Raw genomic sequence first — 25,486 nt, 5'->3', positions numbered from 1 at the left:
ATCTGGTGAATAGAGCTAAATCCTAAGAAGTTCAGAAGTATATTGTTCGATTCAAATCACCTATATTATGATGTTTTTTCCAAGCTATACAAACCACATCAAAGGTTGTTTCTCATGGCTGTTTTCTCATTAATACTCTCTAAATTGATTGTAATACCCGGTAAAAAAATAATAGTTATTATGCATAAAAAACTATTCACATGTTACTATTCCCATCAGTCTTTCCTATAAATAGAGCAGCCAGGAAGAGAAAATGAAGAAAGAGAAAGAATAAGGAGGAAGAGAGGGAGAAGAAGGAAAAGGCTAGGAGAATCACTTCTCCATGATCGTTGTCATCTTCAAGGTCAAGCATCTTCAAATTCCCACTTCTCAGGTTTGATAAGGCAGGTGATAGCTAGACTCGACTGGTATCTTTTCTCAATGAGAGTGATAAGGATACGATTATATGTTGTTTTATTCAGATATTTCTTATCCGTTTTACTTCAAATATTCATTGTTTACATTTGCGAAATATCAAATCATATTTGTTTCAAAATGATGAAATGTGTTTCATTCTAGAAAATGAAATGAAATGTTGAATTTCATATGCACGAAAAGTTTGAACGAAAATGAGAAATGGAAGAGGTAAATGTGCGATAGTCTCTCTCGTGTGAAGTGTTTGTACCTCTGAGCCGTCGACTTACCCAAAAGCGGAAGCGGGCCAAGTCCAAAGCGGACAATACGAGAGTGAGGCGGATCGTTACAGGAAACTTCAGAAATAGAAACAGTTGGAAACTATTGGGCTTTAAATGGTTTGTTTTACTATCTGGTTAAATTGTTTCTATAAAAAAATCCTATTAATATTAGTTTTAAATTCGCATTATGTTCTATACAAAATACTGCATATTTTTATAGAATTGTCTCTTATTAATGATTTCAGCTACGTGTCGAAGCTTTTATATACCTGCTCTCCTAACCCACTTTTTCCCACCAGGATTTGAAAATTTGGATGCGTAAGTATTTGTCAATGAAGAACCTTAGTTATGAGAAGTGTGAAAGCAACTTGAGGAAATACGGAAATGATGAACCTAGTCAATCTCCTCAGATGTAAAAAAGTTTTAAATATGTCATAGTTAGGATTTTTTGTAAATTCAGGATGTACTTTAACCTTCCGGTGCATAATTACAGGAATAATATGTTTTGTTGCCCGTAGCGATCCGTGCAGTAAAAATCCGAGTCGTTACAGTTGGTATCAAAGCTGTATCTCCTCTAGTAGGGTGTGTTGGTCCCACACCGGAAGCAGAGAGAAAAAGTTCTTGGGCTATTTGTGTAGATCCCCACCTTCCCTGTATAGAGGCGTCTTCTGCGGAAAAACAAAACCAGGATGGCTGCAATCTAAAACCAGACAATATCAGAGCCACCAAATTTAGTCTGTGAGAAACCTGGTTGCATGAGTCTTGAGTATGTCTTAGGAAAGGGGTTAGATAGATGAAACATAGACAATAGATCAAGCTTGAAATATATCTAATCCTCTGTGTGTTCATCTTACAGATGCAGAATGTAACCATTGCTTGTTGTTACGATTAGGGTAGAACCATTTTCTCCTGAGAGTATGGAGAGAGGAATTTCGGGGACGAAATTCTTTTAAGGGGGGTAGAATGTAATACCCGGTAAAAAATAACAGTAATTTTGCATAAAAAACTATTCACATGTTACTATTCCCCTCAGTCTTTCCTATAAATAGAGCAGCCAGGAAGAGAAAAGGAAGAAAGAGAAAGAATAGGGAGGAAGAGAGGGAGAAGAAGGAAAAGGCTAGGAGAATCACTTCTCCCTGATCATTGTCATCTTCAAGGTCAAGCATCTTCAAATTCCCACTTCTCAGGTTTGATAAGGCAGGTGATAGCTAGACTCGACTGGTATTTTTTCTCAATGAAAGTGATAGGGATACGATTATATGTTGATTATTCAGATATTTCTTATCCGTTTTATTTCAAATATTCATTGTTTACATTTGAGAAATATCAAATCATATTTGTTTCAAAATGATGAAATGTGTTTCATTCTGGAAAATAAAATGAAATGTTGGATTTCATATGCACGAAAAGTTTGAACGAAAATGAGAAATGAAAGAAATGGAAGAGGTAAATGTGTGATAGTCTCTCTCGTGTGATGTGTTTGTACCTCTGAGCCGTCGACTTACCCAAAAGCGGAAGCGGGCCAAGTCCAAAGCGGACAATACGAGGATGAGGCAGATCGTTACAGGAAACTTCAGAAATAGAAACAGTTAGAAACTATTGGGCTTTAAATGGTTTGTTTTACTATCTGGTTAAATTGTTTCTATAAAAAAATCCTATTAGTATTAGTTTTAAATTCACATTATGTTCTATACAAAATACTGCATATTTTTATAGAACTGTCTCTTATTATTGATTTCAGCTACTTGCGCTTCTGTATACCTGCTCTCCTAACCCACTTTTCCCCACCAGGATTTGAAAATTTAGATGCAGGATTATTTATCAATGAGGAACCTTAATTATGAAAAGTGTGAAAGCAACTTGAGGAAATACGGAAATGATGAACCTAGTCAATCTCCTCAGATGTAAAAAGGTTTTAAATATATCATACTTGGGATTTTTTGTAAATTCAGGATTTACTTTAACTGTCCGCTGCGTAATTACAGGAATAAATATGTTTTGTTGCCCGTAGCGATCCGTGCAGTAAAAATCCCGGTTGTTACATTGATGGTATAAAATATAAACAAAATTGATCCCAAAAGACAGCTCCTTTATTGGGCGTTTTAATGTCCAAATTGGATCAAATACTGTCTTGTTTTAAGGATCAAATACTGTCTTGTTTTAAGGCCATTCTTTCACTGAATACCGCAACTGTTTCCCATATATTTCTGTTGGATATTAGACGTTTCAGATGCTTAAAGTTACCACATGCATCTCCATCAATTTGATGTTTGTGATCGTCCATAAATCTCTTTGGAAACTAGTCTCCAGGATATCGAAAAAACATAGATGACCATCAGTGGTTTTTAATGGATCCTTTTGTTCGAATTTCATGGGATATTATTTCTAAAAAAATCTACGATGCCGCTCTTCAATGCCCATGTAGTTGAAAGAATTTCGGAGGAAGTCAAGTCTTAAGAAGGATTGAATTTCTGTGGACAGTTTGGAAGCAAACTCCAATGTTGGATATGCTTACATTGAATAGATATTATATCATTATTGATTGCTCTAGGTCAATCCTATAGTTCTACCCGATATCATTGCTCTAGGTGATTTTTGCTCTATCCTATATATTTCTATCTCCCTATTTGATGTACCTTGTGGGCGAATCTAAGTGGATGTGGTTCCTAGTTTTATCCACCCTATTTGATGTAAGGAACAGCAGAGAGAATGTAACATGTGTGTGCCCTACTGAATTTCTGCATTTGTTATTTATTTGGAGATGTGATTCTTTTTGGTGTGTTAAATTATAAAAGATTAAATGACGCCATCTCCAACGGCTTAAGCTTTTGCAATAATTGGTTGTTTTTACATGGTATTAGAGCAAAGGTCCTGGGTTCAAAACTCCTTCATATTAAAAATCCACATGTAATGGCGAACCCAAAAGAGGGGCCACATGTCGGCCAACCCTAAAAGGAGGGGCCACACGTGAGGTGAAGTGTCAAAGTCTAAAAGATTAAATGACGCCATCTCCAACGGCTTAAGCTTTGGGAGTAATTGGTTGTTTCACACGGTGCAGCACAAGTGGAATCAGAGGACCCAGACCCTTGAAGACGTGCTGCAGAAAAAACAAGGCTTGAAATAAGTCCATATGGTCATATCGCCATAATATTATCATGGCACCATGCGGATGTAAACTGCAATCCTTTGAAGTCGAATAGGTCTGGTCAATTTTAATTATCAGGGATTATGGTTATTTTCTGTATTTTCTCAAGTCGATGGCATTCTCAATGGGTACTAGTTTAGACAAACTAATTTATTTCTGTTTTGAACAAATTACTCTGTTTAAATTAGAACACAATCAGCAGTGTTTTAGTAAGTAACTAGACTGCCCAGCTGCTATTAGATTTACTTCTACTTCTCAGTATTAACTGTTTATATATTCAGCAGTAAAAATGCTTATAAGAGCTCATTAATACATTATATAACAGCAAAAACAAACATTGGAAAATTGGAAACATTAAGACATTATGGTTAAAAAGGCAAAGTAAAGCTGAATTCCCCAAGAAGGACCTAACCTGTTCATACACTGGAAAAGATATCCATTCAGGAAAATTGTCACCACAAAGTTTCCTCAAATCATCTCTGTTAAGGGACCCAAGAAGTTTTATATCAACAGCCTGTAAAAGATCAGACACGTAAGCAAAGTGTTTTCCATGATATACAATTGTAATCCAAGAAATTAATCTACATAAATTGAAGAAAGCCATTAAGAAGAACTATCTCAAAGTATAATTGTAAAAGCACTAATGCTGTAACGCATATGTTGATGACTCGGCATCCAATAAGGTAATTATTAGTACTTGATTTCAATTAAAAATACCACAAAATTTAGATCATTCAATTTTTATGTAGGCATAGTGACTAGCACCACAAATCAAGATTTCATAAATATCCATTTACTTCATTTGATGAAAACATAACCATCAAGTGCTCCATTATGCTAATAATGGGCACAAGGAATGTTTGTATCGCCGTCCAAAGATTGGCAGCAGATGTAGCTATTTGCAGTGCTAAATGCACATACCCTGGGCGGTGCCTGGAAGGTCCACACTTTAGCTACTTTGGAGGCCAACGAGCTCGGCACAAGGTGGTAGAGCGATTTGACAGTGAACTCCCCTGAAGCCAGACCCAAACCCTTTTATCCTTGCTCGGTCTCTTGATGTAACACCCTTCTAGCATCTCTAGGAACCTGATTACTGAAGGGAGCTCTCTACCAAAGAAAGCCCTCCTGGAGACCATCTTCCACTTCACTCTGTCTCCTCTTCTTTCAAAGCATCATTTCACCAGCACATCTTTTCTCATGGCTACTACAAAATACAAATAGCTCTGGAAACAAATCCTTCAAAGGCCGCTGACCGCACCACTTATCACACCAAAACCGTATTCAATCCCCTGAATATACTCTAAATCTGACCCCTTCATTGAACTTGTGCCTCGGGCGCTTAATGTCTCTCCATAACTGTCACCCCCGCCAGACTGAATCTATCCTCGGCCTCCCACTTTCCCGAGGCGGCCCCCTACTTGCTCTCAACTACTTTGACACATGGATGCAACTCGTCCTTCCCAAGCCTCCATAGCCATTTCCCCAAAAGTTATTAGTTCATCTACTTTAGCTTTCTTATGCCCAACCCTCTTGCCTTTATGGGTTTGCAGACCTTCTCCCAGCTAACCAATGCAATTTTCCGCTTCTCATCAAATCGCCCCACAAAAACCTTCTCGGTAGATCGAAATATTCGCCAACACTAACTTTATAAGGGTTATCTGTCCTCATCAGGATACTAGATTCTGCTTCCAAGTGGCCAATCTCTTCTCTACTCTTTCAACTATCAGTTCCCATATTCCCTTTTTTGCTCTCCCCACCTCCAAGGGAAGCCCTAGGTAAGTTTAAGGAAGTTTGTACACCTTGCATCTCATTATCCCTGCAAGCCCTTCTGTCAGCTTGTCTGAGATGACTTATGGAAGTTTGACCTCTGTCCCGTGATTCCGTCACTAGCTCGTAGCATCTAAGGATAGCTTTTTAAGTTTAATACCTTCTCAACTTTACGTGAATTGAATAAAAGTGTATCGTCCGCAAACTGCAAGTGAGATACTTCTGCCCCTCCTTTCCCAAACTCTATATCCCTCTATCAACCCCATAGTCTTTCCCTTCTCTATCAAGCTTCTCAACATCTCTACAACTATCATAAATATAAAAGGGGAGAGCGGATCTCCTGGTCTGAGTCCCCGATAAGATTTGAAGAAGCCCTTTGGAGAGCCATTAATAAGAATAAAAAACCACGCAAACGATAAGTATACCTCATCCATGATGTCCACCTCATTCCAAAACCCATTCTTCCTAGCAAATAATCAAGGCAGTCCCATTCCACCCGATCGTAGGCCTTTTCAATGTCCGATTTACACACTATTCCCATGGCACCTACCTTTGTATAGAAGTATACAACCTCATTCGCAATCAGAGAGCAATCCAAGATTTGTCTTAAAAGCAGACTAGCTACCTAAAATAATCTTCGGCAGGATCTTCTTTAGATGCTCCACCAGAACTTTGGCTAGCACCCTATACAGGCATCCAACTAGGCTGATGGGACGAAAAGATACTATGCTTGAGGCTCCTTTTACTTTGGGAATTAAAGCTATGAAAGTTGTCCATGTTCCTTTATGTAATTCCAGGCCTTCATGGAATTCCACAAAGAATTTTAATACGTCCTTCCCCACACACACTCCCGCCGACTTTGAAAAAAGGCAAGGCAAAAGCCATCTGGGCCGGGGGATCTATCCCTTCCCAGGGCAAAAAAAACCCCTCTCTACTTCATCTTCTGAGAAGGGTTTTTCCAAGTTTAGTCTATCTTCTTCCCCCAAATAGCTGAATTCTGCATCCTCTGGGACAGGACGGACCAACCTTTCAGATGAGTACAAATTGCTATAAAACTCCACTATTTCTGTAGTAATTGCTTCCTTGTTGCCGGAATGGACCCCATAACCGTAGAAAACAGACATCTGCCCATCTGTCTCTAGGAGCTACCAAACCAGGAGAAATTATATGGTGCATGCGCATTCAAACACGTAAGGAGCTATGGAAAGGATGTCCTTGACATTTGATCCAATGACAGCAACTTGTAAAGTTAGCTATCGTTGGATCAGATATCAAGGGGGCGCCATGATTACGTGCAGCTACGCACGAACACCATATAAGAAATCCCAAAGCAGATTATGATGTCGCCACTAAAACTGTCTAACAACTCAACTCAACTAAGCCTTTGTCCCAAACTAGTTGGGGTCGCCACTAAAACTGTCTAACAAACAAAAAAATGATTCTGAATATCAATCAGCACATAAGGCATTTTTAAGAGTACGCAATATTATGCAAGAAGAAGAAGTAATAAATATTGCCATTCTGGCCCCCTTCCAAAACCCCACCTCTTCAAATTTAATCAAGAGTCAAAATTCATTTTGGAGGATTTTCCCCAGAAGAGGGAACTTCTTGTGTTGATTTTGTCTTCTTCTCAGTTACTGGATGCAACATTTTGGTACCAGAGCAGGTCGGTTGTTCTGTGCTTGTTTTTGGGGTGGCCATGGCCAAGGGAACTAGAGAACATGAAACCAAGAGACCTGAACCAGAGATCCATTCGCTCCGGGAGAATTCTGGCTGAAGGGTTGAACGAGATTAAGAAGACGCTAGCCCCCATGGATCAAAAGTATGGACAACTCCCTTCTTCTATCACACAAACCCAACAAGATTTGCAGAGCAGAGTAGCAGACAAGAGAAATATGATTCAAATAACAATACGCCTGTTAGGACTGCTACTTTCAGTGAAATGGTTCAGACCAGACTAGGCAAAATTCAGTTTCCTCACTTTGATGGGGAAGACACCCTAGGCTGAGTATATCGAGCGGAGCAGTTTTTTTAATAAAATCAAGTGCCTGAAGAACAGAAGGTGACTATAGCTACGATACATTTGGAGAAAATAGCACTACAGTGGAAGAAGGCTCAGGAAATCATCAGTTGGGATGCATTTGGAAAGGCCATATGCACTCATTTTGGACCCAATGTTCTAGAAGATTTCGATGGATCTATGACAAAACTTTGAAAAAACTTCGTCGGTTACAGAGTTCCAAGAAAGGTTCAAAGAGTTAGCCACACGCACCAAAGGCCTTGCAATTTGTTCTATGTTTGAGTTGCTTCATCAGCAGCCTCAATGAGGAGTTACGACCTGGAGTACAAACGTTTAAGCCTACAAATGTTACCCACGCTGTTGGTCTAGCACTTCTACAAGAAGAAAATGCAGAGACTCTTAAGCAGAGTAGGATTGGAGCAAACAAACCACCATCATCGATCACTATTCCAACCAAGAATTTTGCAAACCTCAATGGCTCTGAACCCTCAGTTTTTCGAAGAATGACTCAAACCTACATGAACGACCAACGAGCAAAATGCCTATGTTTTAACTGCGATGATCAGTTCACCCCAGGTCATCGTTGCAAGAATATGCAAATCTTCTTGATTGAGGCAGGCAGTTGATGAAGAAACTGATGAGCCAGTGGAAGAAAAGGAAGGAGATGCCAGAGACAAAGCCGATAATATCAGTGCACGCGTTAGATGGTTCTTTCACAACTCAAACAATGCGAGTACGAGGATATGTCAAACAACAACCAGTGGTAATTTTGATTGACTTAGAGTACATAGTTACATACAGTTTTGTGGACCCCGAGTAGCTAAGAGAGCTAGATGTCTGACTCAACCTACTCAACACTTAAAAGCCACAGTAGCAGATGGCAGGAGGCGAATGAGCACAGCTGTATGTAAGCAATTGTAATGGACCATACAAGGGACAAATTTTGATTTTAGGAGGTTGTGACGTTGTCTTGGGTGTGCAATGGCTTTCCACACTTTGTCCTGTAACTTGGGATTTCTCAAAATTAAGAATGGAATTCACGGTTGGAGGCCGACGTCATGTGTTGCGTGGGGGTAAAGGAGGTTCGGTGCATATGATTTCTAATCACAAGATGGGAAGACTTCTGAGGAAATCTAACCAGGGGCTATGGCACAATTATTTTCCATAATGACACATAATGAAGAAGCGATGCCGTTGCAACTTGCTGATTTACTGAACAGCTATAGAGAAGTATTTGCGGAGCCAACAAGATGAACTCCAGAACGCTCTCATGATCAATGTATACCTCTTCTTCCTGGCAACAAACCATAAATGTCTGCCCCTACTGATACCCTTATATGCCAAAACATGAAATTAAATGTTGGTAAGAGAGATGATGCAAGCCAGCATAGTGCTACCTAGCACTAGTCTGTATTCATCCCTGGTGTTATTGGTACAGAAAAAAAGTCAGCCCTTGGAGATTCTATGTCGACTATAGAGCGTTGAATAGGGAGACTATCAGTGATAAATTTCCTATTCCGATAATCGATGAGCTCTTGGACGAGCTTCACAGTGCACAAATTTTCTCCAAGCTAGACCTATGCTCAGGATACCACCAAATCAGAATTAATCAGCCAGATATTCCCCAAAACAGCATTCTGCACGCATGAAGAGCACTACGGGTTCCTTGTAATGCCATTTGGACTCACTAATGCACCATCCACTATTCAAAGCTTAATGAACTAGGTATTTAAATCCGAAATTTAATGCCATATGAACTTGGTCCGAAATTTCGGATTTCGGATGAAATTTAAAACCTTGCTTATACTTGCACATCATCTGTTCGATACGTTTCCTCACAGAAAATTTTTGTTTGTCATTGATAACCTATCTTATAAATTGAAATTGGGCACCTATAAATATTGTATCAAATCTAGAATTTATAGAGCAGTTCCTCTTTGGAATTTATCATCATTGAATACATGTTCTACATGTTGCATCAACACATACATAGTAGAACTAAATTGATTGCTTGTTACTTAAAAGTTGAAACATTACAATGATACTTAGTCGAACCTTTAGTTTGGCACATAACATTGCTGATATGAAATGCTTATTCTTATTGAATTATGTGGGGGTGTACATTAGCAGAAATGAAAATAAGTTTTCATTTCTCAATAACTGCTCACAAATGTGGGGGTGTTTGATATTGTTATATGATCGAAACTTATGAGCAGCTGATGAATTACAACATAGAAAGATGTCTAAAGTATCTATTCCAAGCATTTGACTTGATATTTCATGTCTTTCTATAAGCTAGATATTACGTTTCACATAACAGTTGATTATATTGAGTGGCATTATCATTATGCAAATATATGATTGGCATACCCATATCATGGGTGAATATAGATTATTGATGTATGAATGACACAACACAATGTGAAAGGGTGTTTTAGATACTATTGATTACTCTTTTAAAGAGAATTGGCTTTAGGTCTTATAAGGTCTAAAAGCAAAACAAAAGGACTAGCGTGAAGGCTAGTGATATATCATCAAGGGGAATGAGACTGAAGCCCATAAGGTAGTCACCGCAGTGGACACCCAACCTCTGTGATTGGAGATCCCATGAAGGAGGTTCAATGGGTAAGAACGAAGCTGTAGGGTGGCCGGGAGGAGCACTGAATATTTTGAGGGGTATTCCTTGGTCTCATTCCTATGATGACAGTGCTCGTGACTGTGACGGTATTTAGTATGAGTATGTCTCTTAATCGGTCCAAGGCAGGATTCTGCAGGGTGTATGTCACGGAGCACCCTTGGAGGACTCACCTATGTGAGTGTGGTAGTGAGGTCGCTACTGTGGGAAGCTGCGCTACTCCCTAAAGGCACTCATGAAAACAAGATAGGGCTCACGACCGTAAAGAGCCAAACCGATTAGAAATCAATAATTGCCCGTACTTTGTGTATGGTAAGATGAAGTCTGAACTCAAGGACCTAGTTCAAGACTTAGTTCACTACGACTCCTTCAAATGGAAACTTGCTAACACTAAGTGTACGTTCAAGTCCGGAAGACACCTGCACCCGTTACACAGTAAAGTCGCTTGCCTGTATATTTTAAATTTTAAATCATGTGGGGGATTGTTATAACTGATTTATAAATTAAAGCATTTTATTTAATTTTAGAAAGTGAAAACAGATTTGCTATTTATGTGGAAAAACCCGTTAGAGAGAAGTAATGAGTGTGAAACGTTAAGGGAAGTGGGAGAGATTTTAGGGATTCATTTTCCTATAAAATCTCTCTAATATCTCTCTAAAGAGAGACACTCCTCCTCAATGTTTTCTCTGCTATTTTAGTCTGTCTTTTCTCCAAAAGAATACAGTAGTTTTTTATGGAAAAACCCCTACATCTTTTGTTCTTAGTTTTTATCTTTGATATTTAGTTGTGTTTGCCATACGGGCGATAATGAGTTCTTGGGATCAATTCCCTGCACGGAAGAGACCCTGAAGGATGGTTGAATCTTGGGAGGCAAATGCCGTTGAACCCGTTGCAAACGGGGGCCTTGTTACTCTAAAAAGAGCGTCATTTCTGATGTGCCTCGATCTATTAAAACAGGCTATTTCTAACCTTTTCTTGGTCTATATATTTTAATTATTTTGATTGATTATGGTTATATCTAATATTAAATATTAATAGAAAATTCCTAAATAGATTTTTTGACAAATTTCTCCAACAGTAATGCCATTTGGACTCACTAATGCACTATCCACTTTTCAAAGCTTAATGAACTAGATATTTAAATCCCATCTTCGCAAATTCATCCTTGTATTTTTTTTTTTATGGCATACTAGTCTATAGCCTCACCTGGACAGACCAGTGACATACAAGTCTAGAAGAGGGAACTTCTTGTGTCAATTTTGTCTTATAGTCAATTCCTGGATGTAACTATCTTTGTACTTGCATTTAAGTAGTTGTATTACGCAGAATTTGCAACCAAAACAGAAACTAATGTTTTAGGAGAATTATGGTTCCTCTCGAATTGAACAATGACGAGGTCCTGTTGCCTCGAATCAACCTCTCTCTCTCTCTCCCTCTTTTTCTATCTTTTTCTTTGTTTATTTCCAATTAAGCATTTAACATAAATTTCTCTTCACAATGCAGAAATCTAAATAAAAAATTAGGATATAATTAATTCTAGGTCTTAGAACAAAAAAAATGAAGAAAAATAGTCAAAACACAAAGAAATGAAACAAGATTTTGTACCTTTGCAACTCGCTTAGTGCTTCTATAACGCATCATTTCTCTCCATCCTGCCATGAAAGCGATCCCAAAGATCACCCCCATTATCATACCAGAAATCAAACCCATTTTTTATATTTGCACACCTCAAGAACAAGAATTCCCCCAAAATTGATAGAGAAAATCAATTCAATGTCTCCTCTTACTATAGTATTTTGCCTTCTTCTTTCTCTTCTTGTTTGGAAAGGATAAAAGACAAAACGAGCAAGATATATGAGATGGCAGAAGCAAGGTATATGTCTCTCCTATTTTACCTTTTTTATTATATAGAAGGGGTGTCAATATCAATATCGACCTCCCTTTAATTAATTAAAAATACGTTTTAAGTTTTAACCTGCCTGCTCCTTCTATTGAGAGGTGGTAAATTCGCTCCCCCTGTAGGATAATTCACATCTCTTTACGTGAATTGACGTCAAAAAGCGTTAAAGTCGACCGCCTTTTTTACGCTTTTTGACGTTAATTCACCTCAGAATGGTGTGAATAATCCTAAAGCGGGTGCGAATTTATCATCTCCGTATCTGTTTATCCATATCCGTCCATTTGTCCGTTTCCTCTAATAATTGTGGGAGAGAAACGGTCCACGTGGCAGAAACTAACTCTTGACATTTCCCGTAAGAAAGACACATTTGTGTCATGGCTCTCCCGAACAGTCACCCCCATATTGCCATGTATATCAGAAACTGAGGTTTATTTATAATTGGGATTTTTGCCAAAAAAGGGTCTTCTACTTTGTTTTATTTGCAAATAAAGGGTCTTCTAGTTTGAAAATTTGCAAACGAAGTCATCACATTTGAGTGAATTTTGCAAATGGGGTCAGGCCATCAATTTGTGGCCAACAAACGCACAGTGGATTGTTTTTACTCATAAGAAGACCAAAACATCCTTTTATAAGATTAGAAAGACCAAAATACCTGTGATGCTCAATAAAATGTTATGATGGGGTGGGTCCCACCAACTAAATTAAGACTCATGCATAGGGTGGGCCCACTATTTTACTCCCACGATCTCCACCCAAGCCCATGTATAGGGTGGGGCCCACGATTTTATAACTCATGTTTTCATGGGGTGGGCCCATTATTTTACACCTATACATAGCTTGGGCCAAGAATGGTAGTGTATATAGGGATGTTATTCACACATACTTTTCAAAATATGTCACTGACCGTTATGGTTATTTTGGTCTTTTTACAAAGTAATTTTTGTCCTTTTCACATATAACAACATATTGGATTATTGGTCTTTGTGATTTAAAAACAATCCAACCTGGGTATTTTGGTCACAAATTGATGACATGACCCGATTTGCAAAATTCATTGAAATGTGATGAGTCTAGTTGCAAATTGTCAACCTAGAAGACTCTTTTGCAAATAAACCAAACTAGACTTCTTTTGAAAAAAACCTTTATAACTTTACTAAAATTTAAGGGTGTTTTTGTCATTTAAAATGCTTCCTAATGCAGTCAGTATAGAAACGCTGTTAGGAAACTTCCTGAACCAATGGTGTCTTACTAGCAGATCTAAGCATGTATAACGTTTTCTTTGGGAGTTGATAAAACTTCCTATATGGGTCCCATATGCCATAGTTCTCGTGAATTCAATACGCGTAGCTGGCACCTGACCGATGACAGATATGTAAAGAGTAACTCTATTTACATCTCTTCTTTACTATCCCACCATCCTGTTTTGATGTTTCCACCCTTAAACTTGGTCGCAATTCCTTTTTTAACTCTCTTGGCTTGGTCATTCCACCCTTGTTTATTACCTAGAATTTTTTATTACCTAACTATGAGTCGAGCGGCTGGAAATATTATGTTTGATCTCTTTTCAAGGGATTTGCTAGGGACCATCGCAGAAGGCATTTCGCGGGCCAGCTGTTGCATGAGAGAGCAGCCACCTCTTGAATTAAATGAATAGGACAAAATCTGATGGAAAATGAGCCTATGTGGCTGATCTCTCATGCAACAGCCGGCCACGAAATGCCTCCTGCGATAGTCCCTGACAAATCCCTCTGTTCAAATATTGAAGGACATGCATTTTAGAATTTTGTTTTTTTTTTCTTGCGGATGGAAATATGGAACAAAAACTGTGGATGGGTACATTTGACTTTTCATTTTTTGTGGAAAAGAAAAAAGAGAAATTATGTGATGTGCGGCCTTATTAACCCCCTTTTTTTTTAAAGCACGGTACGGCCCACACCATGGGATGATCCAAACCGTCCATTTGTTGGGCCACGACATAAATAGGTTGTGCCCCAAAAAATCATTTCCATAGGATGATCCTAATCCTCCGATCTATAGAAGTTCCCATAGTGTGCGGTCCCTCTATAGATCGGATGGTCTGAAAAAAACCACAAAGTATTTAATTTGGAAGAGAACTCCTCATTGCCGAATCAAGGCATGGGAGATATATTTTATAGTAAAAACTTTACAAGACTATACAAGGCAATACTAATCTGTCACTAGTCAGGTTAGGGAAAAGCCTAACTGTGGCAGATACAAAGATGGAAAATTTCTAACTATAATAAATACAATACAAGGCAGTTGGTCGAAGCAGCCAGTTAATTGATGTTTATTGCCATACGGAGAGATTTTCAATCTCCCACATTCTAAACATACATATCCAATGCCAAAATGAAAAGATTCCCCAATCTCTCATATTTGCATAAGCCATTTAGAGAGATTGGGAATCTCACAGGCTGCCATCTTGAAATATTTCCTTAACACCCCTCCGCAAGCTAAACGGGGTGGTAACCACGGTCAGCTTGGATCTCAATTAAGAGAATGAAGTCACGAGCAGACCTTTTGTGAAAATATTGGCAACTTGATATTGAGCAAGAATAAACTTAATACATAAGGAGCCTTTCGCAACACACTCTCGTACAAAATGATAATCAACCTCGATGTGACGAGTTCGAGCATGAAAAACGGGATTAGCAGCAAGACAGGTAGCACCGCGATTATCACAAAATAAAGTTGGAGGTTGATAGAGATAGATACTGAGATCCTTCAAGAGTTGCTGAATCCATGCAATTTCGGCGGCAGTAATTGCAAGAGAGCGATATTCGGCTTCGGTACTTGATTGAGAGATGGTGGGTTGTTTCTTGGATGACCAGGAGATGATGTTAGGACCGAGAAATATACATGAACCGGTTGTAGAGCGACGATCATCCGGACAACCCGCCCAATCAGCGTCACAGAAGGCACGAATTCCAAAATTGGAAGAGCGGGTGAAACAGAGCCCGTGAGAAAGAGTACCTTTGAGATACCTCAAAATACGCTTTGCCGCTATCATGTGTGGAGTACGGGGAGAGTGCATAAATTGACAAGCTTGATTGACGGCATATGCAATGTCAGGGCGAGTCATCGTAGCATACTGTAAGGCGCCCACTAACTGACGATATGCAGAAGGATTAGAAATGAGATCACCATCGTACTTAGAGAGTTTGGGGCTAGGAGAAACTGGAGTAGATATAGGCTTGGCTCCAGCCACGGAAAATCGGAGCAAGATGTCAACGAGATACTTAGATTGGGTGAGAGTAAGCCGCTCCGAGTCACGATGAACCTCTAAACCCAAAAAATAGTGTAGCGGACCCAAATCCTTCATGGCAAATTGAGATTGAAGCTTGTTGATCAAGCTGTGTAAGAGAGATGAGGAAGACTCAGTTAAGATAATATCATCCACATAGAGTAATAAAATGATAACACCAAGGGCCGACCGTCGAATAAACATAGAAGGATCAGACGAGCTGCAGAAGAAACCAAGCTCAAAAAGGAAATCCGCATATGCAATTTGAAATAGTCTGCACAAATATGTTTGGTAGATGTGCAAATTCAGCACTTTTCTTTACCATTGTGCTATGGGTAACAACCATTTGCTCTCGTTATGTTGATCTTACAACTGATGGTTTCTAACTTATTTACTCACAAGATTTCAAGGTGTTGTATAAGTAGAATCATAATGAATAGTATTTTGTTGCTATTTTAAGTCTACGATAGTGCGTACGATAATCTTTGCATAGTTATATTGTCATAGTTCTCTTGAATGTTTGATAGAAAATATATATGTAATCATGCTTTAGTAGTTGTATGATTTGTGAGATTTTCTTAGAAGACTGAAATAATATTTTTGATAAATTTTTAAATACTTGAATGTAAGCTAAGTGACATAACTAAATTTTGACAAATTACAAATTATTTCAATTGATGCTAATTAAATTGTTTCTAATAGCTATATTAAATAGTTGCACAAATAGTGTCTGTTTTGCACATAGCTTCTTCTTTTTTTAAAGCATTTATTCTTCTTGTTTCTCATCGCTCAGTTTTGTAGTTCTATAGTTAAGGGATATTAGAATATTGAATTGCCTTACAGGATTGCCTTTAGTTGGCAAGTTCATATTAGTACTGTTTGTTATCTTAGAATAGAATGAATGTATTTTCCTTGTTTAACTTTCATACGATGTTCTTGTTTTATTATAGGGTTTTGTTTCATATGGCTTGTTTATGAAGTTTTTAGAGTAGAGAGTAGAAATGATACTGTCTCATTTTACTTAACGAAATTTAGGAATACAGACATGGTAATAAGCTAAATTTTATAATTATGTCTTTACTTATGGCATTCCTTAATAGATTATTTCAAAAGATAGTTTATGTTTATTTACTTAACTTTTATATTAAAAAGGTGTAGGTGATAGGAAAAGTTTTGGAAACTTAAACCTTATTTTCAACTTGGTGTGTTATTTCAAAATGTAAACTTTCATAGGAAATATACCTAATATTTGTTTATCAGACTTGGCTACCTCATTTGTTTTCCTTTTATCTTATTCATTAAATAGGGGCGATGAAGGCGTTAGCCTAAGCCCATTCTTAAGGGACTTGCTCGGTCCTAGTAGCACTCCCCTCTTTTATTTAGTAGACTTTTCAAGTCTTTTAGATACCTTTAATTATTTGTTTTCCTCATTGCTAGGGCAATGAAAGAGACATTTAGAGCCCCTACTAGGAGACACATTATGTCTCATTAAGGCAGTTCCTATTTGGAGACAAGCCTTGTTGTTTAGAGCCTATCCCTTAGGGAGTAAACATTGATCTTAGTATAGAGTTAGACCATAAGAGGCATACCTTGCCTCATTTGTGGAATCCTTTCTAAGTTGTGCCCCAACTTGTACCCCTACTAGTTGGAGACCAACATGGTCTGTTAGTTGCCTTAGCTTTACTTATTCATTGTAAGGGCATTGATAGGGATACTTGGAGCTCATCTCCGTGTCTAGAAGACTTATCCAGTCTCACTAGCACCTTTTAGTCTTTTCTTCATTTAGGAGTCAGTCTTTGACTTATTTACCTCTTATAGTGTTATTAGCAAGTCTTTGACTTATTCACCCTCATTCTTGGTAGCGTTATTAGAGAGACTTTGACTTATTTACCCCTCATTTTTTGTAGTGTTATTAGCAAGTCTGACTTATTTGCTTTTTTTAAGAGTTGTTGTTACTTCACCTTTATAGGGACTATCTCAGTCTTAGAGCCTTACCTATTTGGGATCTTTGATCAATTTCTATATTCTTGGGACACTAGTTTAGTTGTTTGAAATCATTTTCATTTTGACTCTAGCTAACTTGTTTAAGGGTTTCCCCTTTTAGCCTTAGGGCTTGGCCCTAACGTGCCGTTTTGTTTGGTTGAAAAGCATTCTTAAAATACAAAAATATTTGGAAATACATTGTAAAATTCAAAAACATCTGAAACATTTAAAAATAAAAATAAAACTTTAAAATCCAAAAACATTAGAAATTTGAAACACAAAAACATTTGAAAACTTTAAAAACATAAAAAACATTGAGCATTTGGAAGTTTTAAAATTTTAGAAGCGTAATGGGAGAGTTTGTTTCCGAACTACGTTGGCTTGATCCTCTTCCACGAGGTACGTAGGCAGCTTGGGATATTTTTCCCAAGTCCAGCCAAACTTTGTAAAATAAACATTTCAAAATTTTGTAAATAAATCATTTAACCATTTTAAAAATACAAAAATCTTTCATAAAACATGTTTACGAAAAGCTCTTCCTCTAGAGTTAAGAATTTGTCTTAGATAGAGTGTTTTGGTGGTTGTGTGTTTGCTTTAAAGTTAGGAGTTTGTCGTAAAGTTATAGGAACGGCTCCGTCCGGTCAGTTAGCGATCCACATCATCAACTGATGACTAGAATATGATGCGTTAGTCTTCCCATTATTTTCCTTAGGACATACAGCTTAGTTACACATAGGATATAGGAACCACTTGCATTAGCTTAGGGATAAACTTATTTAGTAAAATTCACAATTCACTTGAATTAAAATAAGCGTTAAAGAAGCTTTAAAAATCGGTCTGGTTTTTTAGGTCGAGTTTAGTTTAGTAGTCTAGATGTCTTAGGCATCATAACTTAGAATAGGCGTGAAGAACTGCGTTGCTTTGATTATTGTGGAGGCAGGGATACGTATGCAGCTTTGAATGAATATAAGACCACCCAAAGAATCGAGCGAAAACGTTTAGAGTTTTAGGGTTTGTTGTTTTGTCTCATGTGTGGTATCAAGTCGTGTTGTATGTTTTCTTATGCTTTCTTACTTTATTGTACAGACCTTATACCTTTAGCTGTAGCATGCATGTGTTTGCTCTCCAGAACTTAGACACCCATTAGGCATGACACTCATAACTTAGTTATGATTAGATGACACTTCTTTTATTTATTTTTTGTATGTGCTTATTATCCCCGAGTCATGCATGTTTAGGTAGACGTTTGCTCGGGGGATATTTATTCCCATTTCACCTGATTTTCGCCCAAAACTCTTCAAAGCCAATAAATAAATGGCATAAGAGACCAAGTGCTCGTACTCGGACAGATTGAGATACTCTTCGGACCTTCCTCATCCGTAATCAGGCACGGACCCATACATATTTCTGGTTTTCCATTACACAGAGGATTTATTTTTGGGGTTCCATGGCCTATCCATGGATGGCGACTCTGAGTTATTTTACGTACGTCTTGGTTTCGAGCCCGGGCTCCAGATTAAGAGGTATCTCATTCATTTATCGCCACTCGTGCTATGCTATGAGGGTGGCACCTGTTTTGAGAGTTCCTTGGTAGAGCTCTCCTTCACGTGGTGATCCAAAATGACCGATGGGGGACCCGTTCCCTCGCCGCCTCCTCAGGATCGGGGTCCACAGCGCGCGATTTAGAGTCTAAACGAAGGGTTTACGACTTTTAAAGTTCCCAAAGACTCTGGAAAAACTCTAGAAACCTAATATCGGGCGTACCAAAGTTATTGACACCACTCCAAAGCATGATATTACGTTCATAAGATCCCTCCTCTCCCGGTAAATCCAATGAATCTAACCAACCGCGATTCGGAGTCCAAACGAAGGAGTTACAGCCCACCAAAATTCCCGAAAATCCCCCAAAACACCCAAAATGCCCCCAACCGACATATAGGTGGCATCCAAATCGTGGGGTGTGACCACCAAACCGCAAATTGCGATTTCCAAATCGCAAGTTGCGATTTGGGAATTGCTCCCTGCGATTTCCATCCGAACCTATTGTAGACACCCCATTTTGACCGTACCCTAAACTTCCCATGATTGTGCGAAACCCCATCAAATCAGCTAGGTAGGACCCAAACTTCACCCTAAGCTAGGTTAGGGTTTCATCTAGGTCCCTGCAAAATTTTGTTAGAATCCAAGCCCGTTTGCCTAGCGAACGAGCCGAGAGAGTGCCGTAGTATAAATCAGAGAGGGGGGTGAGTTTATCCTGAGAGGGGGGGGCGAATTTATCCTGGAACGGTGTCAATCCGAATCTGAAAAAAGACACGATTCATTCGTGCGATTATAAAAAAATTCCGCCAAATGTGCGCCCATCAACTAGAAGTGTCAATATCAACTTCCCTGTTTTCTATAAATACCGGATTTAAACTCATTTAAAAAAAAAAGAATTTCGTTTTCCTTTTTAGAGAGAGAGAGAGAGCGAGAATATTAGTGAGAGAAAGTGGATTTGCTGTTCATCTTCCCCGATCAACCTCCGGCCTCATTCCGGCCTACCTCCGGCAAAGTTCTAGCTGTATTTTCTTCCTCCTTGTCATCTCTTTCAGCAACATCATCTTTCTTTGTTTCATTTTCACCCTAAGTTCGAGATCTAAAACCCTAACTTCCTAGCATTTTCTTCTCCGATCTGAAGATCTCTTCTCCGGTGAGCTGGTCAAGCTCCGGCCGGCATATTCCTCTCATTTTCTTCTCTGTTTTTTTTTTCTAGCAACTAAGTTCTTTGTTAAACCCTAAATTCAAGTCTCAAAACCCTCATTTCTTGTCTCATTTTGGTCGGAATTTCACTGAAATCTGAGATTCTAGCTTCATACTTTTGTCTTGATGAATCTGAGTTTTGAAAATTTCTACAATTTCGAAAAATATTTTATAGATCTGAGAAATAAGGCTTGAAAGAAGGACGAGAGAGTAGATCTAGATCTAGAAACCCTCATTTTAAACCTTAACCTCTTTTACCTTTCTTCTCCGGCGATCCGATCGGATTCCGATCATCTTCTCCGGTGATATTGCCGTGCTCCGATCATCTCCGATCAATCTTAAATTTGCAATGTTTTTAGAGAATCTCATTTTCTAAAAGCAGAGGGAGAGAGATCTGAGAGGATTTAGAGAAGAAGAATTTGAGAAAGCTAAAAGAAGAAAGAAAGATCTAGAAAAAGTAGAGAGAGAGAGAGAGAGAGAGAGGAAGCAGATCTTACGCTCTGATCCGATCTTGAACACCGCTGGATTTAGCACAATTCGAAAATCCGACGATTTTCTGCGAGGCATCTGATATTTTTTTTTGTCTTTCTCAAGGTATGATTAGCAATCTCTCAGTTTTTTTTTTAGTTTAAGTGAGAATTAATAAACTTAGTCTATGATCCCTTTGATTACAAGATTTTTTTTTTACATGTCTTTGATTTTTAATTTTCTATGAATGTTGATTTTTCTTTGTGACTTTGTATGAACGATGAATATCTGATTTTAAAATTTTAATATTTATTAGCATATTTATTGTATGACGCAGATTCGAATCAGTTTTTCTTTAGCTTCATGGTGTTTTGGATACTCGTAGAGTGATAGATCATATTCCAGAGTTGATTTCATAAGATTTATGGATTGTTTGTGATGTAATTTTGTAAAATAACATCTTATTTCTTATTTGATTAGGATCTCTAATGTATTAAGGAGATGAAATAATATTTTAGTAATAAAAATTTTCATTGTAATTTGAATATAGTTGAGCTATCATCATATTTACATATAATAGTAGTAGTATTGTAGGTTATTGGATCGGTTTTGGTGTTGCATTTTGTTTAGATAAAAGAAAAAAAAAGGGGGGACAGTCGTGTGTTTTCTGAGTGGAATTTCTGGTTCTGAATTGCTGCTGGAATACTTCTAAATTCGTGAGTTAGTGAACAATTTCTCCTCTTGCTATTTTTGTAAGTGGAATTTTGTTCGTATAGCCTGTCTTAAAATTTGAGATCTAAAAGTAGATTTGTTCCTAAAGAAGGAGCCAAATTCTACGCCATTGACAGTCTTGGTGAAGTTTCTTTAAGGAATTTGATCTTGTCTCTGCGCATGTGTAAGCACCTATAAATTTAGGTTCTAAACTCGCTTGGATCTCAAAGTTGTTGGGTGTTAATTGTATGCTCGGAGTATATTCATAATCGTGTGAAAAGTAGCCTGTCTGAAGCTTCTTCCTAGTGAATTCTTTCGGCTCAGGCTTGGTATTGATGGTTATCCATTCTTGGAGCTTTTATTCATGCCTTGTGTTTGATTAAATGTGCCTGTTGAGAACCAGAAATTAGGCTGCCAGATTTCATTATAAAACCCAAAGTTACCACCTCAAAAGTGATATTTTCAGTAAGATAATAGCAAGGTCTACATCCCTTATTACATGGATGCTCAAGACTGTCTAGTTACACTTCTTTAGTTGGAAGGAGTATTCCAATCAGTTACTCATCTTATAAGCTTGGGAAATACTGAACTAAAGAGTCGTTCTATGTTCCATTGTTCTTACTAGTCTTCTCACCTTCCAAGGCAAGTGGCAATCACTGCTTGGTATTGTCAATTCTCTGAAGTATCTGAAGCACAAACCACACGCAGTATTATTTCTCTCTTGATCTTGCAATAGAACTTTATATTTTGAGAGCAAATTTTCGTCAGCTGAACATCAACAGGAAGTGATTCTATGGTGTAAACTAGAGAATTTTGAACTGTCTCCATCACAATTTACATGTTGGAAGGCATCAGTTCTACATGGGCAAGTTCTAAATTTGTTTTCAGTTGTTTTAGATATTAATTCTGAATTTTCATCTGAGTTTACCTTGTTATAAAGAAGATATAGGTTTGAAAGAATGTGATTGTCATGATTTCTTGAGTGTTTTAGTCTGAAAATAGAAATATTGTCAAATACAGTTTGTGACAAATGGAAGAATGTTTCGAAATTCTTGAAATAGTGAACAGGTGAGTGCTTGTGAAAAATATTCTATAGACTTTCAAGTGGTAACGAATTAATTGAGATTACTTTTGTGGGAATATGACCTATACAGCTAGAGTACTAATTTTTTTTTATTTTTTTATTTTTTTTGGTAGGTTTGGGCTCTATTGCATGATTGACACTTGTTATTGATCATATCCCCTTTGGTTCTCTATAAGACTTTACTACATACCTCATCTTCTACTTAAGACTTGTGCTTGCTAAAAGTGTTCGACACCACATTGTCATCTATACTTTAGTATTAATACATTCTATTTATTTTGAGATCACTTTTTGGAACTTAAATGAAACAGTAGCTAGGTTTTTTATTTTTTATTTTTTATGTTGTATATGGTATGACATCTAATTTAATTTAAATAACAGTTTAAATTGGTTTGAAGTATGAAAACTAGTCAGCCTTAAATTTTTAGATAGTATATAATGATGTTTAAATGCTTTTAGTGCAATTTTGCCACTTGCTTCAAGGAGACAGATGAATACCTTGAAATAGATATGTATAGTTAGATGTTTATTCTTATATTTTAATCATAAATTTTATCTGTTGGAGATGGGATGTTCCCATGAAAAGCTAATCATGTTATATTTCTTTTGAAAGGAGTGGTTGGATATATTTGTGATTTTACTTGTAAGATTAGGAGGTGTTGGTGTATATTTAGATGGTAGTGAATTATGAATCTCATTAAACAATTTTATTTTATTTTTTTAAAATATTTGGAGAATGGATATTGTCTTTTGATCAGCATCTTTAGAAGAATATTCCCAATGTGATCAATAGCTTTATAGATGAACATGTTACTTTTAAATAAAGCATTGTATTGTGATGAATGATAACCTTTAACTCATGAAAGGATATACATTAGTTGAGATATGGAACAGTTACCATAATTTCTGACAATAGTATTTGAGATTTTCTAAGAGCGACATAAATGTCTAATTACTTTGAATAATGTAAAATTTGGGTGTGATTTTTAAATTTGATTTTGTTAAAAATCGTTGCAAAGGCAATGAAGGCGCTAGCCTAAGCCCATCTTTAGAGGACTCACTCAATCCAAGTAGCGCTCCCCTCTTTTGTTTAGTAGGCCTACCCAACCTTTTGGATTTCTTTTAACCATTTTTTTTAAAAGAACCCTTCTCTGGGCAATGATAAGGTTACTTGGAGCCCGTCTTTGTGTTTTGTGGCTCACAGTGTTTTCGCATTTGAATCTACATAAGTCGATACCCTTGTTACGCACTAAAATTTTTACAAATTGGGAATATTATTGAATATATTGAAGATTTAACACTTCTCTTATATTAAGCATTTGAGTTAGGTTTTAAAGAAGGTAATAAATGGATTATTCAGGTGAGACTATCTTGAGGCTTATGATATTTATTTCTCTTTTATTTAAATAAATTGTTTTAAGAAAGAAGGAGATCAGATGACTACTCTATTCGATATTATCGACATGAGTACTGTCTGATTTCAAGACAGGATTAGAAATATTATCATGTGTATTATGATATCAGATGATTACTTTAGCATCATCTGATTTCATCCCCATATTGGGGTGGTGTTTGTGTTTGGGCATAGAAGTGTTTGATATTGTTTTTGCTTTATTAGGCTATCCAGCGGCTGGTCTGGACTAATTAATGTTGTTTATCATTTTATGATTGCTACAGGTTGTGCATTCTTTAGTTGTAGATCATATTTTGCTGATATTTGATTTGTTTTTATAATAATTGATTGAAAATTTGATATTATCTGGTATCCTTTTTTCTCTCTCTTTGGGTAGACTAGCACAGTCTTTTGGGTTTCTGATTAGATTTCTTTAGACACTATAACCTCTACTAGGAGACATACTTTGTCTCGTTAGGCAATCCTTTTTTGGAGGCACGTCTCACTTTTAGCTTAACCTCAAGGAGGTTGCTTTGATTTTGATAAATGGTGTACCCATAGGAGGCATGTCTTGCCTCATTTAGAGAGCCTTTGAATATTTCGTTTGTGTGGTGATGTTATCGGGGAAGTCTTTGATTCATTTAATCTTTATTGATGTTATTAGGGAGTCATCTGTCTTGGCTTTGTAAGTAATTAGCTTTTAGAAGGCCTGCTTGGCCTCATTTTAGAATCCTCTCTGAGGTTGCACCTCAATTTGTTCCTCTGTTAATTAGAGACCAATTTGGTCAATTAGTTGTCTTAGCCTTGCTTACCCCTTGCAAGGGCAATGATAAGGTTACTTGGAGCCTATCTTTGTGTGTGTTTGGGAGATCCGCCCGGTCTCATTCTCTCGCTAGTTCTCCTCTTTGTGCGTCGTTTGGTTTTGGAAGAACACCCTACTCGGCTTGGCTTCATACCCCTACCATTATGGGTATTGGGTTGCGCATTTGTTGCACCCTAGGGCTAGGCAGCTGTCCGGCCCGGCTGGGTGTTTTACCTTTGCCAAATATGCACAGGGTCTCTTATTCTTTTTTGTACGTCATTTGTGTCTCGGAGACAAGCCTTGTCTCATGTATAGAGTTTCCCCTTTAGGAGGCTTACCTAGCCTCATGTTAGAGTGGCCTCCTCTTTTAGAGTGAGTCTTTGACTCGGTAGTGTTATTAGAGAGTCTCTGACTCATTTGTTCCCCTCTTTAGTGTCGTTAGTTCGGAGTTTCTCCTTTAGAGTTGTTGATTACTTCGCTTCGATTCAAGACTAACTCAGTCTTATTAGAGCCTTCCCTGCTTGGGATCTTAGATTGTTTTCTCTGTTCTTGGGGCGCTATCTTTCTTGTTGTGGTTTGTCTCTTTGAGACGCTAGTTGCTTATTTGGGGTTTCCCCTTTAGATTTAGGGCTTTGCCCTAGTTTGTGGTGTTACTTGCGTGTTCCCTTTAAGATTGAAAACATTTAAAGGTTCAGAGCATTTGAAAAGCTTTAAAACCCAAAAACATTAGAAATTTGAAACTCAAAAACATTGGAAAAACTTTAAAAACATCAAAAACATTAAAAAATATCAAAAATATAAAGTGTTGAATGTTTTAGAGGTAGCAATTAGGAGAGTTCGTTTCGAACTACGTTGGCTTGATCCTCTCCCACGAGGTACGTAGCGCAGCTCGGGATTTAT

At 37.6% G+C, this 25,486-nt stretch overlaps 1 protein-coding gene across 1 annotated transcript in view; it reads right to left on the bottom strand.

Annotated features, from left to right (window-relative positions):
• Positions 1-12,119, bottom strand: part of NTMC2T4 (Calcium-dependent lipid-binding (CaLB domain) family protein) — a 75,051-nt gene extending 62,932 nt beyond the window's left edge. The window contains exons 1-2 of the mRNA XM_077365060.1: positions 11,847-12,119; positions 4,232-4,333 (exon numbers count right to left, since the gene is read on the bottom strand). Of these exons, the coding sequence (XP_077221175.1) occupies positions 4,232-4,333; positions 11,847-11,951 (207 nt within the window). The 5' untranslated portion in view covers positions 11,952-12,119. The remainder of the gene's footprint in view (positions 1-4,231; positions 4,334-11,846) is intronic.
• Between the last annotated feature and the right edge of the window lie 13,367 nt (positions 12,120-25,486).

This window comes from Tasmannia lanceolata, unplaced genomic scaffold (assembly GCF_043159265.1).
Source record: "Tasmannia lanceolata isolate RefF3 unplaced genomic scaffold, GAP_Taslan_0.1 ptg000020l, whole genome shotgun sequence".
Lineage (NCBI taxonomy): Eukaryota > Viridiplantae > Streptophyta > Magnoliopsida > Canellales > Winteraceae > Tasmannia > Tasmannia lanceolata.
Note: the sequence above shows the minus strand (reverse complement) of the source record. Positions and strands in the feature narration are given on the sequence as shown.